The 17,576-nt window shown below is 43.6% G+C and overlaps 1 protein-coding gene across 3 annotated transcripts in view; it reads right to left on the reverse strand.

Annotated features, from left to right (window-relative positions):
- Positions 1-6,554: 6,554 nt before the first annotated feature.
- ttc7a (tetratricopeptide repeat domain 7A) overlaps positions 6,555-17,576 on the reverse strand; it is a 42,097-nt gene continuing 31,075 nt past the window's right edge. For 2 of the 3 annotated variants that reach the window (XM_029753093.1, XM_029753091.1), the window contains one exon: positions 6,555-7,114. In XM_029753093.1, the coding sequence (XP_029608953.1) occupies positions 6,896-7,114 (219 nt within the window). In that variant the 3' untranslated portion in view covers positions 6,555-6,895. Of the gene's footprint in view, positions 7,115-10,937; positions 11,149-17,576 lie in introns of those variants that run through there. The other variant, XM_029753092.1, reaches the window with a different exon arrangement.

The following is a 17,576-nucleotide window of genomic DNA, read 5'->3' on the forward strand; positions in this document are numbered from 1 at the left end:
GTGAGTCGAATTGGTGAAATAGAACCCGGGGGGCAAGGTTGGTGATATCTCTGCTGCTGTAACTCATTTACATTAACTGGTCAACCTCAAAACGTTATCAAGGAGAATACGTTTCAATTGGATATCTGCCACTTCATTGGCTGCTGCCTCATGTGTCAACATTGTTTTCGAATGTATTGTTAGGTTGCCGTTTTCCTTTACCGATTGTTAAAGAGATATAACCATCTAGGTTAATGTGAAAACCCACACCAATGACCTAACATAATTGCCCTCCAGGCCTGAAGTTCAGATTGCCACACATTACCTATTGTTAGCATCCACTCTATTAAAGGTCCAATGCAGCCGTTTTTATCTCGATATCAAATCCTTTCTGGGTAACAATTAAGTACCTTACTGTGATTGTTTTAAATTAAAATGGTCAAAAAGGAAAAAAAAGGCTTCTCAGCAAAGAACACTTTCTCAATCAATAATTTTGCTAGGACTGTCTGGAGTCGGGTGGGGAAAACGGAAAATATCTGTTATTGGTCTATTAACAAATTTACGACATGATGATGTCACCAGGCAGGCCAAAACTACATCCCACCACAACAGGCTGAAATTTCAGGCAGTCATTTCAAATAGCTTTTACACTACAAGGGCATATTTTTGTTCAACCTCATAGTGTGGAAATATATATACACTACCGTTCAAAAGTTTGGGGTCACTTCGAAATTTCCTTGTTTTTGAAAGAAAAACTATTTTTTGTCTACACTATATTTCTTATCAATTTGATGTTATTTTAATGGACAAAAAATGTGCTTTTCTTTCAAAAACAAGGACATTTCTAAGTGACCCCAAACTTTTGAACGGTAGTGTATATATACATTAGCAGTCAAAAGTTTGGACACTCATTGAAGGGTTTTTCTTTATTTTTACTATTTTCTACATTGTAGAATAATAGTGAAGACATCAAAACTATGAAATAACACATATGGAAGCATGTAGTAACCAAAAAAGTGTTAAACAAATCAAAATATATTTTATCTTTGAGATTATTGAAGTAATGATGTAATGATGGACTGTCATTTCTCTTTGCCTATTTGAGCTGTTCTTGCCATAATATGGACTTGGTCTTTTACCAAATAGGGCTATCTTCTGTATACCAACCCTACCTTGTCACAACACAACTGATTGGCTCAGACGTAATAAGAAGGAAAGAAATTCCACAAATAAAATTTGAACATACAGTTGAAGTCAGAAGTTTAAATACACCTTAGCCAAATACATTTAAACTCAGTTTTTCACAATTCCTGACATTTAATCCTAGTAAAAATTCCCTGTCTTAGGTCAGTTAGGATCACCACTTTATTTTAAGAATATGAAATGTCAGAATAATAATAGAGAGAATGATTTATTTCAGCTTTTATTTCTTTCATCACATTCCCAGTGGGTCAGAAGTTTACATACACTCAATTAGTTTTTGGTAGCATTGCCTTTAAAATGTTTAACTTGGGTCAAACTAGACTTGCGGAGATCTACAATTTTTTTTCTGAGGTCTTTGCTGATTTCTTTTGAGTTTCCCATGATGTCAAGCAAAGAGGCACTGAGCTTGAAGGTAGACCTTGAAATACATCCACAGGTACACCTCCAATTGACTCATATGATGTCAATTAGCCTATCAGAAGCTTCTAAAGCCATGACATCATTTTCTGGAATTTTCCAAGCTGTTTAAAGGCACAGTCAACTTAGTTTATGAAAACTTCTGACCCACTGGAATTGTGATACAGTGAATTATAAGTGAAATAGTCTGTCTGTAAACAATTGTTGGAAAAATTACTTGTCATGCACAAAGTAGATGTCCTAACCAACCTTCCAAAACTATAGTTTGTTAACAAGAAATTTGTGGAGTGTTTGAAAAAATTGTTTTAATGACTCCAACCGAAGTGTATGTAAACTTCCAACTTCAACTGTATATACACTACCGGTCAAAAGTTTTAGAACACCGACTCATTCAAGGCTTTTTCTTTATTTTTACTATTTTCTACATTGTAGAATAATAGTGAAGCCATAAAAAAACACCTGTTAATTGAAATGCATTCCAGGTGACTACCTGATGAAGCTGGTTGAGAGAATGCCAAGAGTGTGCAAAGCTGGCATCAAAGCAATGGGTGGCTACTTTGAAGAATCTCAAATATTTAATATATTTTGATTTGTTTAACAGTTTTTTGGTTACTACATGATTCCATATGTGTTATTTCATAGTTTTGATGTCTTCACTATTATTCTACAATATAGAAAATAGTAAAAATAAAGAAAAACCCTTGAATGAGTAGGTGTTCTAAAACTTTTGACAGGTAGTATATATATAAATATAATTAAAACACAGGAAAAACACATTTTTGACTGCACTGGGCCTTTAACTTCCCTCTGCCCTACAATAACCCCCTGGATGTTGGCAGTCTCATAAGGTTGCTCCCTTTTTCTCCTGAATACCACCCCACACACAGTACAGTAAAGGGCTAATCATAGAAATCCAATTACTAGAACATTGCCGTTTTCTGGCGGTCTTTAAACTTCATAGTAATTCAATTTCTATAGGGACAAAACTCTTGGCATGCTTCATATGAAACAGTAGTACAGTTTTCTAAAATGTTGGTATCATACATTTTGGTACTGTGGTACCAGTACACCGTGCAACACTACTTTGAAATCCTGTTGTTCCCACTGAAACAACAGGCAGGCTGTAGTAGGGGTGTAACTGGGCCCGGACACCTGACCCCCCTCTCAGCCCCACAGTGCACAAGTAGAGCGACCAGGGACCTGGCCGCCCAGCCACCCCTGAGGGTAACCAGAGAACCCTGCCAAGGCCACCTGACATCACATGAAGCTGCCACACAGCAGACACGGCCACTGGGACCCACCTATACATCGGGGAGAACAAAGACCTAAGGACAATCAGAGGTATTAAGAGACAATCACGTTGTCTCTGCAGACGTGCTGCTCACGTCTGCAGCACACTTAGGTAAGTCACACACAAAGCACACATAGAATCAGATCTAAGGCTGGTATTATACTCCAAACGGTCTCTGCAGCGAAGCATCACTGGAGCGTTCATAAAGTTACAACCTACAACATGCACAAAAACAATCTATGAACATAGGTGTGTGGTAAAGTCACAAAGTGGTTACGGAGTATGTCTAGTTCAGAATAAATTGAGCCTAAGCCTCCTCTGAGGCTCCAATACAAATGACCGCTGATCATATCTGGACTGTCCGGGGTTATCGTCGGACGGGACCACAGTGTCTCCCGACCCCTCCTGTCTCAGCCTCCAGTATTTATGCTGCAGTAGTTTATGTGTCGGGGGGCTAGGGTCAGTCTGTTATGTCTGGAGTATTTCTCCTGTCTCATCCGGTGTCCTGTGTGAATTTAAGTATGCTCGCTCTAATTCTCTCTTTCTTTCTCTCTTTCTTTCTCTCTCTCTCGGAGGACCTGAGCCCTAGGACCACGCCTGAGGACTACCTGGCCTGATGACTCCTTGCTGTCCCCAGTCCACCTGTCCGTGCTGCTGCTCCAGTTTCAACTGTTCTGCCTGCGGCTATGGAACCCTGACCTGTTCAGCGGACGTGCTACCTGTCCCAGACCTGCTGTTTTCAACTCTCTAGAGACAGCAGGAGCGGTAGAGATACTCTGAATGATCGGCTATGAAAAGCCAACTGACATTTACTCCTGAGGTGCTGACCTGTTGCACCCTTGACAACTACTGTGACTATTATTATTTGACCCTGCTGGTCATCTATGAACATTTGAACATCTTGGCCATGTTCTGTTATAATCTCCACCCGGCACAGCCAGAAGAGGACTGGCCACCCCTCATAGCCTGGTTCCTCTCTAGGTTTCTTCCTAGATTCTGGCCTTTCTAGGGAGTGTTTCCTAGCCACCGTGCTTCTACACCTGCATTGCTTGCGGTTTGGGGTTTTAGGCTGTGTTTCTGTATAGCACTTTGTGACATCAGCTGATGTAAGAAGGGCTTTATAAATAAACTTGATTGATTGGAGAATACAGAACTCTTCTCTCTAATTCCTGCCTCCCCTAGCCTACTATACAGTACTGGGTGTGTGTAAAGGCACGTAGACTAATTATTCAGCCTGGCGATGAGCGAACCTGTCCGGAGCCCTTCGTCATCTGATGTCATCCTGAAAGGCTTTGCGGCAGGCAGGCATATTCATTAATATGTCTCCTTTTACCAGCCTTGTCATGGCTGTCCTGACCGCGCCACAATATAGAACATTCCACAACCGCATGGAATAGGCCAGCTGTCTCCTTGGGGATCCCAAGCCATTCCATGTGTTTGGCCTATTCGAGCTAACACACCTGATTCAACTCGTCAACTAATTATCAAGTCCTTGACTGGTGAATCAGGTCAACTAGTTCAGGGCAACAACAACAGGTTGAAATATCTGGGGGTCCCTGAGGAGAGGTTTGAAAACCTCTGGATTAAGTCATTAATCTCCAACCCACCGGCCAGACGCAGTTGTCACACACAGGCTAATGAGGGGGAGGACAGAGGGAGAGAGTGGTGGAGGTAGTCGAGGCAGGGATCTGAAGGAAATGTGTCGATCACCAACTTAAAATAGGGACGTGCATGTGGCTTTTGATGTGTGAGGGAAGTAGGCCTATGTGAAACAGACAGACTTAAACACTCTTCAGTTATAACTCTATCCTGGTGCGTGAAAGGGTTCATAAATTGTGCTTGCAGGGAAGAGACTGGGATTCTTCTTCTCAAAACAGAAATGAACGTACAACAGAGAACAATTCGTTACAGCGGCCTCATATGCAGAGAGAGTTGACATCAAACAGACACGGTCAGGCCCATAGAATAGCACACCAGTGGTATTATCTGCCTCTGTGTATGTGTGTGTGTGGTCCAGCAGACTAGATATCTCTCCGCTTCCCCAGTTACTCAAACATGGGATGGCTGCTAGGCAACCAGGCCACATCACATCAGGCAGAGAGAGAGAGAGAGAGAACTGAGAGGGTGGATAGAAATGGAGAGGGAGGAAGAGAAGAGATAAGAGAGAGAGATGACGAGGGAAAGCAGAGAGAGAGAAAAAGAGAGAGAGGATAGAGAGGGTAGGGAGATAGCAGAGAGAGAGAAGAGGGAGGGGGTTGTGAGTTGAGGCAGAAACTGTGCTGGCAGGATTACATAAGATAGCAACTCGAGTCCCACTGCCCATATTAATGTGGTTAGGCACTACGAAGTGATGAAGATTAGTCATAAGTGACGAGACAGATGAGGACACAATCCCACAGTGATTTTAAGTCGTTGTTTATGAAGGGCAATGATGTACAAATTAGTTTAAAACAAGACGCACAATGATTCATAATATGATCAATAAGGTTAAGACACAATACAAGCAAATCAGTGGTTTCAACATCACATAATGATGGTTTCAGTAAAACAGACACACAGGCTGAAGGGTCTCATTTAACAAGAAGACAATGGAATGATACTTTAGAAAGGATCCCTGAGAGTGGATGTATTTGGTCTGGTTAACAGTGTCACCATACACTTGTCTATGAATGCATCTGAGAGATTCTTATGAACGCATAGTCATAGATGTATAGTGTGCTCCAAATGTATTGGGACAGTGACACGTTTGTTGTTGTTTTTGGCTCTGTGCTCCAGCATTGATACAATGACTATGAGGTTAAAGTTCAGACCGTCAGCTTTAATTTGAGGGTATTTTCATCCATATCGGGTGAACTGTTTAGAAATTACAGCACTTCTTGTACACAGTCCCCCCCAAATTCACTTACACATGTATTAAAGTAGTCAAAAGTTGAGTATTTGGGCTCATATTCCTAGCACACAATGATTACATCAAGTCTCTACAAACTTGTTGGATGCATTTGCTTTTTGTTGTGTTTCAGATTATGTTGTGCCCAATGGAAATGAATGGTAAATAATGTATTGTGTCATTTTGGAGTCACTTTTATTGTAAATAAGAATAGAATATGTTTCTAAACACTTCCACATTCATGTGAATGCCACCATGATTATGGACAGTCCTGAATGAATCGTGAATAATGATGAGTGAGAAAGTTAGACGCACAAATATCATAACCCCCAAGACATGCTAACCATTGCAATAACAGGGGAGGTTAGCATTTGTTTGGGGTGGGGGTATGATATTTGTGCATCAGTAACTTTCTCACTCATCACATCATTATTCATGATTCATTCAGGACTGTCCGTAATCATGGTGGCATTCACATGAATGTAGAAGTGTTTAGAAACATATTCTATTCTTATTTACAATAAAAGTGACTCCAAAATGACAAAATACATTATTTACCATTATTTCAATTAGGCACAACATAATCTGAAACACAACCAAAACAAACAGCAAATGCATCCAACAAGTTTGTCACAAGCTTGATGTAATCATTGTGTGTTAGGAATATGGGACCAAATACTAGACTTTTGACTACTTTAATACACATATAAGTGAACTTTTGGTCCCCTAAAATGGGGGGGGGGGGACTATGTACAGAAAGTTCTGTAATTTCTAAAACGGTTCACCCGATATGGATGAACATACCCTCAAATTAAAGCTTATAGTCTGCACTTTAACCTCACGGTCATTTCATTTTATATCCAAAGTGCAGGAGTACAGTGCCAAAACAATAAAATATGTCACTGTACCAATACTTTTGGAGCTCACTGTAGATATGAGGAGAGCAGAGAAGGGGGGAGAGGGGCAAGAGAGAAGAGAGAGAGCAAAAAAAGAGTGAGAAAGGGCAAGAGAAGATATATTGCACAAATGTGTACATTTAAATGATCATACGTTGTGTGTGCCTGTGCATATGTGTGTATTCATAAACACGTCATACAGTAGTAGCCTCTGTCTGCTCCTCACAGCTCGCGGGGTATGATGGTGAAGGGCCTGATGGGGCAGGAGGCCTCCAGCTCCAGGGCTGTGAGGAAGCAGTCTGGAGCCTGGCTGCTGCCCTGTGACTGCAGGGCCTCCCCCAGGCCGCTCCATGCCTCGTGGGACGTGCTCTGGGCCTGCACCGCGTCCCGCAGCACCTTCTCCCCCAGACCCAGACGCCCGCACCGCACCAACAACTGTCCCTGAGGAGGGGAAAGCAAAGGGGAGGGGAGGGTGTGAAGAGACAAAAAAGTGAGTCTGCGTGGGGGATAAGTCACTGAGAGATTACGGAGAGAGCGAGAGAGAGATCTGGCTTTGACTATGGATCTAGCTTTGGCAGTATCTAAACCAGATACAGCGTGTCGGAGAGACACTAAGGGGACACACCAAAACACGGGAGGGGATGCCATGTCCAGCTTTCTGAGATGTTGCCAAGTTAAAGATCCTGTTTGTACCAACTCTATTTGTACTGGCGTGTTGGGTGATTGCAGCCAAAGGCACTCCCAGAAAGGATGAGGCGTGCGTGTGATGTGGATTACTCCCGATGTGTGTTTGTATACTGTATGTGTGTGTGGGAGAGAGAGTGTGTTTTTTGGTGTTTGGTTCAGTGAGTGTTTGTGGCCATGTGAGAGGGCAGTAGTGGTCAGTGCAGCGTGACATGTCTCTTTGGAACTTCTCTCTGTTGAGGCACCGTGTGTCTTGAGAGTCCAGCAGCATAACAGGGTATCACGCAACCGACGCGTGTTCATGTCAACGGCACGAACACACAGAACTACACACCCACACGCACGCACACAGCCTCCAGAGCAGGGCTTGCCCGAGGTCAAACAGACGAGTCTTGTTATGCAGGCTCTGATCACAAACTCCAGATTAATTGGGCTGAAACTCAGAGATCTGTCTCGGGGCTCTGATGCAACCTCCAAAAGAGGATGTTCTGCTCCCTCTGTCTCTCAGTCGCCAAGCTACTCTCTGCTCTAACTCCATACTATCTTCACTCCTTTTCCCACATCATATTCCTCCCATATACTGTATATTTCCTCTCTCTGCTGCTGACAAGAACAGAAGAAAAGACAGGAGATCTAAGATGGGGTGCAGACTTAGAGACACAGTGGAGGATATACAGTGAGGTCTGTAATTATTGGTACCATTGATAAAGATGAGCAAAAAAGACTGTATAAAATAAATCATACAAATACTGAGCTACAGTATATTGTAAAGATAGGGGTAAACATTATTTGTACCCCTGGTTTCATTACTCTTGCACCATCCCCTTGCGAGGAGACAAGTGTTGGTTGGGGGAGGGGTGCTGTGGGATTATTTAAAATACTCTTTGATGAGGGAGGGCTTCAGATGTTTTTGGAAGATGGGCAGGGATTCTGCTGTCCTAGCTTCAGGGGGAAGCTGGTTCCACCATTGGGAAGAGAAGAGATATGACTGGACTGAGTGGGAGCTGCCCTCCCATAGAGGTGGGAGGGCCAAGAGACCAGAGGTGGCAGAGCGGAGTACTCGGGTTGGGGTGTAGGGTTTGAGCAAAGCCTGAAGGTAGGGAGGGACAGTTCCTCTTGCTGCTCTGTAGGTAAATACAGTACTTGCAAAAGTATTCACCCCCCTTGCCGTTTGCATTACAACCTGTAATTTAAATAGATTTTTATTTGGATTTCATGCAATGGACATACACAAAATAGTCCAAATTGGTGAAGTGAAATCCCCAAAATAACTTGTTTCAAAAAATTTGCAAAAATAAAAAAACGGAATAGTGGTGCGTGCATATGTATTCACCCCCTTTACTATGAAGCCCCTAAATAAGATCTGGTGCAACCAATTTCCTTCAGAAGTCATATAATTAGTTAAATAAAGTCCACCTGTGTGCAATCTAAGTGTCACATGATCTCAGTATGTATACACCTGTTCTGAAAGGCCCCAGAGTCTGCAACACCACTAAGCAAGGGGCACCACCAAGCAAGCGGCACCATGAAGACCAAGGAGTTCTCCAAACAGGTCAGGGACAAAGTTGTGGAGAAGTACAGATCAGGGTTGGGTTATAAAAAAATATCCCAAACTTTCAACATCCCACAGAGCACCATTAAACCCATTATTAAAAAATGGAAAGAATATGGCACCACAACAAACATGCCAAGAGAGGCCACCCACCAAAACTCACGGACCAGGCAAGGAGGGCATTAACTAGAGAGGCAACAAAGAAACCAAAGATAACCCTGAAGTGGAGATTGGAGTATATGTCTATAGGACCACGTTAAGCCGTACACTCCACAGAGCTGGGCTTTACGGAAGAGTGTCCAGAAAAAATCCATTGCTTAACGAAAAGAATAAGCAAACACGTTTGGTGTTCGCCAAAAGATATGAGGGAGACTCCCCAAAAATATGGAAGAAGGTACTCTGGTCAGATGACACTAAAATGTAGCTTTTTGGCCATCAAGGAAAACACTATTTCTGGCGCAAACCCAACACCTCTCATCACCCCGAGAACACCATCCCCACAGTAAAGCATGGTGGTGACAGCATCATGCTGTGGGGATGTTTTTCATCGGCAGGGACTGGGAAACTGGTCAGAATTGAAGGAATGATGAATGGCACTAAATACAGGGAAATTCTTGAGGGAAACCTGTTTCCGTCTTCCAGAGATTTGAGACTGGTTCAGAGGTTCCCCTTCCAGCAGAACAATGACCCTAAGCATACTGCGAAAGCAACACTCGAGTGGTTTAAGGGGAAACATTTAAATGTCTTGGAATGGCCTAGTCAAAGCCCAGAACTCAATCCAATTGACGTCAACAGTGAATAGGCGACTCCGGGATGCTGGCCTTCTAGGCAGAGTTGCAAATCAGAAGCCACATCTCAGACTGGCCAATAAAAATAAAAGATTAAGATGGGCAAAAGAACACAGACATTGGACAGAGGAACTCTGCCTATAAAGCCAGCATCCCGGAGGCGCCTCTTCGCTGTTGAAGTTGAGACTGGTGTTTGACCGCTGCAAATTGACTGCAAGAAGCCCAAACAGATGTAATATTTGACTAAAACATAATCATTTCAAATCTTTCCCACATTTGTATACGATCACATACACACTACTGTTCAAAAGTTCAAAAGTTTGGGGTCACTTAGAAATGTCCTTGTTTTTGAAAGAAATGACACATTATTTGTAATTATGTTCCGGCCCCTCAACCATCCGCTCAATGAAAAGTCGGACCGCGGCTGAATCTAGTTGATGACAGCTGTACTAGAGCATAAACCTGCAGGAGTGAGTCACTGCTTTAATGTTTGCAGAGAATGACAGGATGTTGTCCAGGGTCATGCCAAGGTTCTTTGTACTCTGAGAGTACTCTGAGAGTACTCTGAGAGGGGGACACCGTGGAGTTGCCAACCGTGATGGAGAGGTCTTGGAGCGGGCAGGCCTTCTCCGGGAGGAAGAGCAGCTCTGTCTTGCCAGGATTGAGCTTGAGCCGACATCCAAGCTGAGATATCTGCCAGGCATGCAGAGATGCGTGTCGCCACCTGGGTGTCAGAAGGGGGAGGGGAGGTGAAAAGAAGTTGAGTATCATCCGCACAGCAATGATAAGAGAGACCATGTGAGGATATGACCGAGCCGAGTGACTTGGTGCATAGAGAGAAGAGGAGAGGGCCTAGAACTGAGCCCTGGGGGACACCAGTAGTGAGAGCACGTGGTGCAGACCCATCCTCTCTGCGTCACCTGGTAAGAGTGACCTGCCAGGTAGGATAAAATCCAAGAATGTGCAGAGCACGAAACACCACGTCCCGAGAGGGTGGAGAGGAGGATCTGATGGTTCACGGTGTTGAAGACTGCAGACAGATCTAGGAGGATGACAACAGAGGAGAAAGAGTCAGTCTTGGCAGTGTGGAGAGCCACTGTGACAGAGGAGAGCAGTCTCGGTTGAGTAACTAGTCTTGAAGCCTGACTGGTTAAGATCAAGAAGATCGTTCTGAGAGAGTTTGTCAGAGAGAGCACGCTCAAGTGTTTTGGAAAGAAAAGAAAGGGAAACCAATCTGTAGTTTTTGATGTCAGAGTAGTCGAGTGTTGGTTTCTCGAAGAGGCGAGTGATTCTTTCCATTTTAAAGTCAGAGGGGACGCAGCCAGTCGTAAGGGATGAGTTGATGAGGGAAGTGAGAAGGTCTCCAGAGATGGTCTGGAGAAGGGAGGAGGGGATGGGGTCGAGCAGGCAGGTTGTCGGGCGGCCGGACATCACTAGTCGCAGGATTTCATCTGGAGAGAGAGGAAAAAGAGCTTGAGGCATAGGGTAATGATATGTGAGTGGTACCAGTGGACTCAATAGGCGGAGTGAATGAGAAGCGGATGTTGTCAACTTTCCTTTCAAAGTGGTTGACAAAGTCGCTCACAGAGAAGGAGGAGTGAGGGGGAGGGGGTGGAGGATTAAGGAGGGAGGAGAAGGTAAGGTGGAAAATAGTTTCCTAGGGTTAGAGGCAGAAGCTTGAAATGTATAGTGAAAGAAAGTGGCTTTAGCAGCAGGTACAGAGGAAGAGAAAGTAGAGGGGAGTGATTGAAAGAATGATAAGTCCTCCAGACGTTTAGTTTTCCTCCATTTTCAGATGCCCGCAGCCCTGTTCTGTTAGCAAGCAAGGTGTCACTCAGCCAGGAATCAAGAGGAGAGGGCTGAGCTGGCCAGGGGGAAAGGGGACAGTGAGAGTCATAGGCAGGTTAGTAGGGTTGAAGAGGCACAATCAGGGGACTAGGGATTTAGCAGAAGAGAGAGATGATAGGCTGGAAGAGGAGAGAGTAGTGGGAGAGAGAGTGAAGATTGCGACGGCGCATGAACACCTGGACAGGGTCTGAGTGGCTAGGGTTGGAGGAGAGGGACACAGAAAAGGAAACAAAGTATTGATCAGAGACCTGAAAGGGGGTTGCAGTGAGGTTAGTAGCAGAGATGAGGTAAAGAGGTGTAGAGATGACCAGAGATGAGGTAAAGCACATTGCCTGCCTTGTGAGTGGGAGGGGACAGGGAAAGGGCTAGGTCAAAAGAGGAAAGGGGTGGAAAGAAAGAGGTGGAAAGAAATTAATCGAAGGCAATAGTCGGGAGGTTGAAGTCTGGCTCACGATGGCTCACCACAATAAGTGGTGAGCCATCATCAGGAAATGAGCTTATCAAGGTGTTAAGCTCATTGAGAAACTCTAATGGCACCTGTTGGGCAATAGATAACAACAATGTTAAGCTTGAGTGGACAAGTGACAGTGATAGCTTGGAGTGCAAATGAGATGGACAGGTGAGTGAGGGAGAAAAAAAAGGATCTCCATTTAGGAGAAATGAGTAGCCCTGTGCCACCAGATGCATTTAAACTTTGAGAGAACATATGGGTCAGATGAAGAGAGAGTAGCTGGAGTAGCAGTGTTCTCTGGGGTGATCGATGTCTCCGTCAGGCCCAAAAAGTCTAGGGACTGAAGGGCAGCATAGGCTGAGATGAACTCTACATTTTTAAACTCTAATACAATTCATTAATTTGACTTGGCGAAAATCCATATTTTGGGCCTAACTTGCTTACCACTTTTTCCATGTTGTTTCTACCTTCACAGACTCCATGAAATTATCACCTCTATTTTGATTTAAATTTAATTTCTAGAATAAAGTCAATTTATTTTTAGAATAAAGCCAAAATTGTGAGAATAAAGTCGCAGTTATATTTCATGATTAATTGCCTGACTTCCTGAAGAGCTTGAAGAGGACCTTGAAGAGGTTGTGCCACAGATTGCGTCTTTTTAGGAGGAACCACATGGACATGGACTTGGATGAGGTACTGGCCTTTGTGAAATCAGTGTGCGGAATAAATATTAGGAACTTAATCATTCCTCCACACCAGACCTCATCCCTTACCTAGCCTAGTTTTAACCCTGCACGAGTCAAGTGTCACCCCTCCTCCTCAAGCTTCACCCCTCCCGTAGTCAAGTACATACCCTGCACTAGCCAAGTGTCACTCCTCCTTTTCAATCTTCACTCCTCCCTTGGTAAAGTATCAACCTTGCACTTGTCAAGCGTCACCCCTCCTTCTCATTGGTCAGCCATCAAACCTCTGCCTCACCTCTCTCATCCGTGCATCAGTCAGTTCTCACCCTTGCATTACACCACATTCTTTCTTTCTAAATCCCAATGAGCATGTCGATTGGCCAAAAATACATGTCAATTCAAAGAGCCAGCTCGGAATTATCATTTATCATCGTAATGATGACTTTCAAAGATACTAGCAACAATAGCTTAGGGAAATGACATGTTTACATACACACACTAAAGGACTTCACTTGCAAGCGAGCTATGTTATTTTATATACAGTCTAGCTAGCACCCCGACTAGATGGAGCAGGTCTAGTTACAAAGCAGGATCAATGAGTTATACCCAATTCATTTGCTTACATTTTGGAAATATGTTGAAATGGGCACGGATTGCTTTAACTGATTAAACCAACCCATGTTATTTAGCAATATTAAGCTTTGGTGGTGTACCAGAATTCTAAGATTGCAATAGCTTAGCCCAGATCCAGGAAGTGGAGTGGTTGTGTTTACATGCGGTCAGTGGAGCGCTAACAATATCCATATTAGCTAGCAACATTGTAATTGAAATGAATTGAATCATAGCTAAGCTAGCTACATTTTCCCAAATGTATACCTCCACATGTGTTGTGGTTGTTGATGGCTCTTAGCATGTATTTCGGCCAATGGAAAAGCTCATTGTGAATAAATGAGTGCAAGGATGAGCGGTGAAAAAGAGAAGTGAGGCTTGACTTGAGCAGGGGTGATAATTGACCAATGCAGAGTTGAGGAGAATTGAAGAGGAGTTCCTAATATGTATTCCATACATTTGCTGTGGTGATCCCAGTGGTAGCATGTGATTATGGCAGAGACAAATATCAGGCTGTAGCCTACTCAAAATTTCAAAAGTGTTTGAATTTATTCTCCACATTTAATTTTGATTTCATCAGGGTTTTTTTTCTTCACCATTCCGTAGTCGTCAGCTCTTTTTGGGCTCCCGAGTGGCGCAGCAGTCTAAGGCATTGCTTGAGGTGTCACTGCTTGAGGTGTCACTGCAGATGCCCTGGTTTGATTCCAGGCTGTATCACAACCGGCCGTGATTGGGAGTCCCATAGGGCTGCGTACAATTGGCCCAGCGTCGTCCGGGTTTGGCCGGTGTAGGCCGTCATTGTAAATAAGAATTTGTTCTTAACTGACTTGCCCAGTTAAATAAAGGTTAAATGTAAAAAGTATATATATATAATCATTTATGGACTGCCTTCTTCAATTCAAACCACAGGTTATCAATGGGGTTCAAGTCTGGAGAGTAAGATGGCCATTGCAAAATGTTGACTTTGTGGTCAATGAACAATTTCTTTGTGGATTTTGATTAGTGCTTGGGGTATTGTCTTGCTGGAAGATCCACTTGCGACCAAGTGTCAGACTCCTGGCAGAAGCAACCGTTTTTTTGTGTGAGTGAGGAAAGAACAGCTGACTGAAGACAGGACTGCCGGGCATTCGTACAGTTGAGTCCATTTCTGCTGTAACATGGACTCTACAGCATGATGAAACTTTGTTGCTCCTTGCTGAAAAAAGCAAGGTGTTGTAGAAAACGAGTCTTCGGTTGCCTAGACAATGCACCCCTCCCTGCAGCAGCAGCACATGCAGTCAGGAGCGGAGGAGGAGAAAATGTGCATTTAAAAAAAAAAACCTACTCGAATGGTTATTACGGTGACCGCGGTCATTTGGCTGACCAATAACTGTCATTCAAAGTTTCATGACTGTCACAGCCCTAATTGTATTTCTATAAATTCATATAATTTCCCAAAAATGTTTGCTTCATTAAATAGCACCCGCAAAACACCAGTTTCAACACTGAAGAGGCGACTCAGCAATGCTGGCCTTCTTGGCAGAGTTCCTCTGTCCAGTGTCTGTGTTCTTTTGCCCATCTTAATATTTTATTTTTATTGGCCAGTCTGAGATATGGCTTTTTCTTTGCAACTCTGCCTAGAAGGCCAGCATCCCGAAGTCGCCTCTTCACTGTTGACGTTGAGACTGGTGTTTTGCGGGTACTATTTAATGAAGCTGCCAGTTGAGGACTTGTGAGGCATCTGTTTCTCAAACCAGGCACTCTAATGTACTTGTCCTCTGCTCAGTTGTGCACCGGGGCCTCCCACTCCTCTTTCTATTCTGGTTAGAGACAGTTTGCGCTGCTCTGTGAAGGGAGTAATACACATCGTTGTACCAGATCTTCATTTTCTTTGTAATTTCTCACATGGAATAGCCTTCATTTCTCAGAACAAGAATAGACTGTTGAGTTTCAGAAGAAAGTTCATTGTTTCTGGCCATATTGAGCCTGTAATCGAACCCACAAATGCTGATGCTCCAGATACTCAACTCGTCTAAAGAAGGTCAGTTTTATTGCTTCTTTAATCAGAACAACAGTTTTCAGCTGTGCTAACATAATTGCAAAAGGGTTTTCTAATGATCAATTAGCCTTTTAAAATGATCAACTTGGATTAGCTAACACAACGTGCCATTGGAACACAGGAGTGATGATTGCTGATAACGGGCCTCTGTACGCCTATGTAGATAGTCCATTAAAAATCTGACGTTTCCAGCTACAAAAGTCATTTACAACATTAACAATGTCTACACTGTATTTCTGATCAATTTGACGTTATTTTAAATGGACAAAAAAATAGCTTTTCTTTCAAAAACAAGGACATTTCTAAGTGACCCTCAACTTTTGAATGGTAGTGTACAGTATATCATTTTAAATAATACGATTTTTGATAACTAACAATCAAATAAAAGCTTGAATAGAAAATTCCAAAAAATTGATATTCAGGCCACATTGATTTTGTTGTAATATTTGAGTAGAGGAATTAGCCAAGCATTAGCCATGGCAAAATGCATAGAAGTGCAGGAAATTAGCTTCAAAACTTTTCTCTACGCTGCCAAGGTACCTTTCTAGCTAATACTTTGTTAGAGTTTACACTTCCTCTTCTAATGAACTATGGGGAGGTCAAGATAATGAATCTGTCGACCAAAAGTATTCATTTTAAAACGTTGATTACTTCCACTTGCCATTATCATTCACCAGATGATAAGAAAAGATGTGATTCTATATTTTTTGCTAGCATTTGATGGGGGTCCCTGGGTCGCCGGTTAACCTGGGCGGGGGTCCCTGGGTAAGAAAAGTTTGAAAACCCCTGCCCTATCCCTAAAACGCCCTATCCCTGGTAGCCTTAGTTATCCCTAGTAGCCCTGTCTCTATCACTGCTCTTCATCTCCCCCTCCCTGTCCCTCTGACCGTAGTCTCGCTCGCCAGACTCAGAGTGCATCAGGAGGAGACTAACCTGCCCGTGACCTGACACACAGCCAGGGCGGGCCACGGATATGACACGCCTCGTGTCAACAGTCAATAATACACAAGTGAATCCAATCTCTCAAATGCATACCCATTCAGATAAAGAGAGAGAGAAAGGGATGGGAGAGGGGAGAGGGAAAGAGAGGGAGGGAAAACAAACAGAGAGAGAGAGAGAGAGAGAGCGAGAGTGAAAGACAGAGAGAATGGGGTGAACACATGCACACATGCAAACAAGCCAACTCCCTTCCTCCTATATTCATTTCTAGCTGGTTATCAGAGGTCTTGCTCAATAGAATATATTTCCCTGGTTGCTAGGCAATCCCATAAAGCGCCAAAGAAGGAGCGAAGTGTTATAAATAATGTATTTGCATGATCAAATCAGCTGCCAGCCACCCCCATACAGAGCGAGAAGAGAAATAGAGATGAAGAAAAGGAGGGAGGAAAGAGCGAGAGGGCCCATTTGATCACTGGAACACAGTTAATTCTATTAGATTAAGTCATTGTCCTTGACTGTGTGTTTGGGCACGAGTGTCTGTGTATCTGTCTGTGAATATGTGCGTGTGCGTGTGTGTGTGTGCGTGTGTGAGTAGAAGAATAGAGAAAGAGACCGAGAGAGTGTGAGGAGGAAGAGAGCGGATGGTTCAGTGAGAAGAGGCCTATGTGTAGCCAACTGACTCACAGCGAAGCAGCAGGCCGAGCAGAGGAGAGGAGCAGAGGTGCTGGGATGTGGAGAGAGGTGGTGAGAATCATTTAACAGCAGAGTCAGGAAGAAGGCAGTGCATGGAAGGCCACAGCTCAGCTCAGATCCACTGGCTTCCCAACCCAGCCACCACTACCCATCCGAAAATACACCCATCCAACTAGCCCTGGGGATGAGTCACACCACACTGCCTTTCATAATGTATCACACACACACACACTTTACACGTCACATACACACATCCTACACACATTTAGTCACACACACACACACACACACACACACACACACACACACACACACACACACACACACACACACACACTCGTGTGTGTGATAACATGAGAAAGTGTGATCCACTCTCATAACGCTATCGCGTTTTCAAAATATCTGTTCCTTGACTCATACTCCCCTTCTCATGTTCCTGTGGCTAGTTGTGTGAAAACAGATATAGGGCTGACAAACAATGTTCTTCTCATCACTGTAAGGTCCTGTGCTGGTTATAAATACTGCGTAGACCTAGTGAATAGAATAAAATCACTGTCTGGTTAATCCTCGTCCTTGGTGTGAGACCGTAACCCGCTGGTTATGTTGAACACAGATTAC

This window comes from Salmo trutta, chromosome 5 (genome assembly GCF_901001165.1).
Source record: "Salmo trutta chromosome 5, fSalTru1.1, whole genome shotgun sequence".
Classification (NCBI taxonomy): domain Eukaryota; kingdom Metazoa; phylum Chordata; class Actinopteri; order Salmoniformes; family Salmonidae; genus Salmo; species Salmo trutta.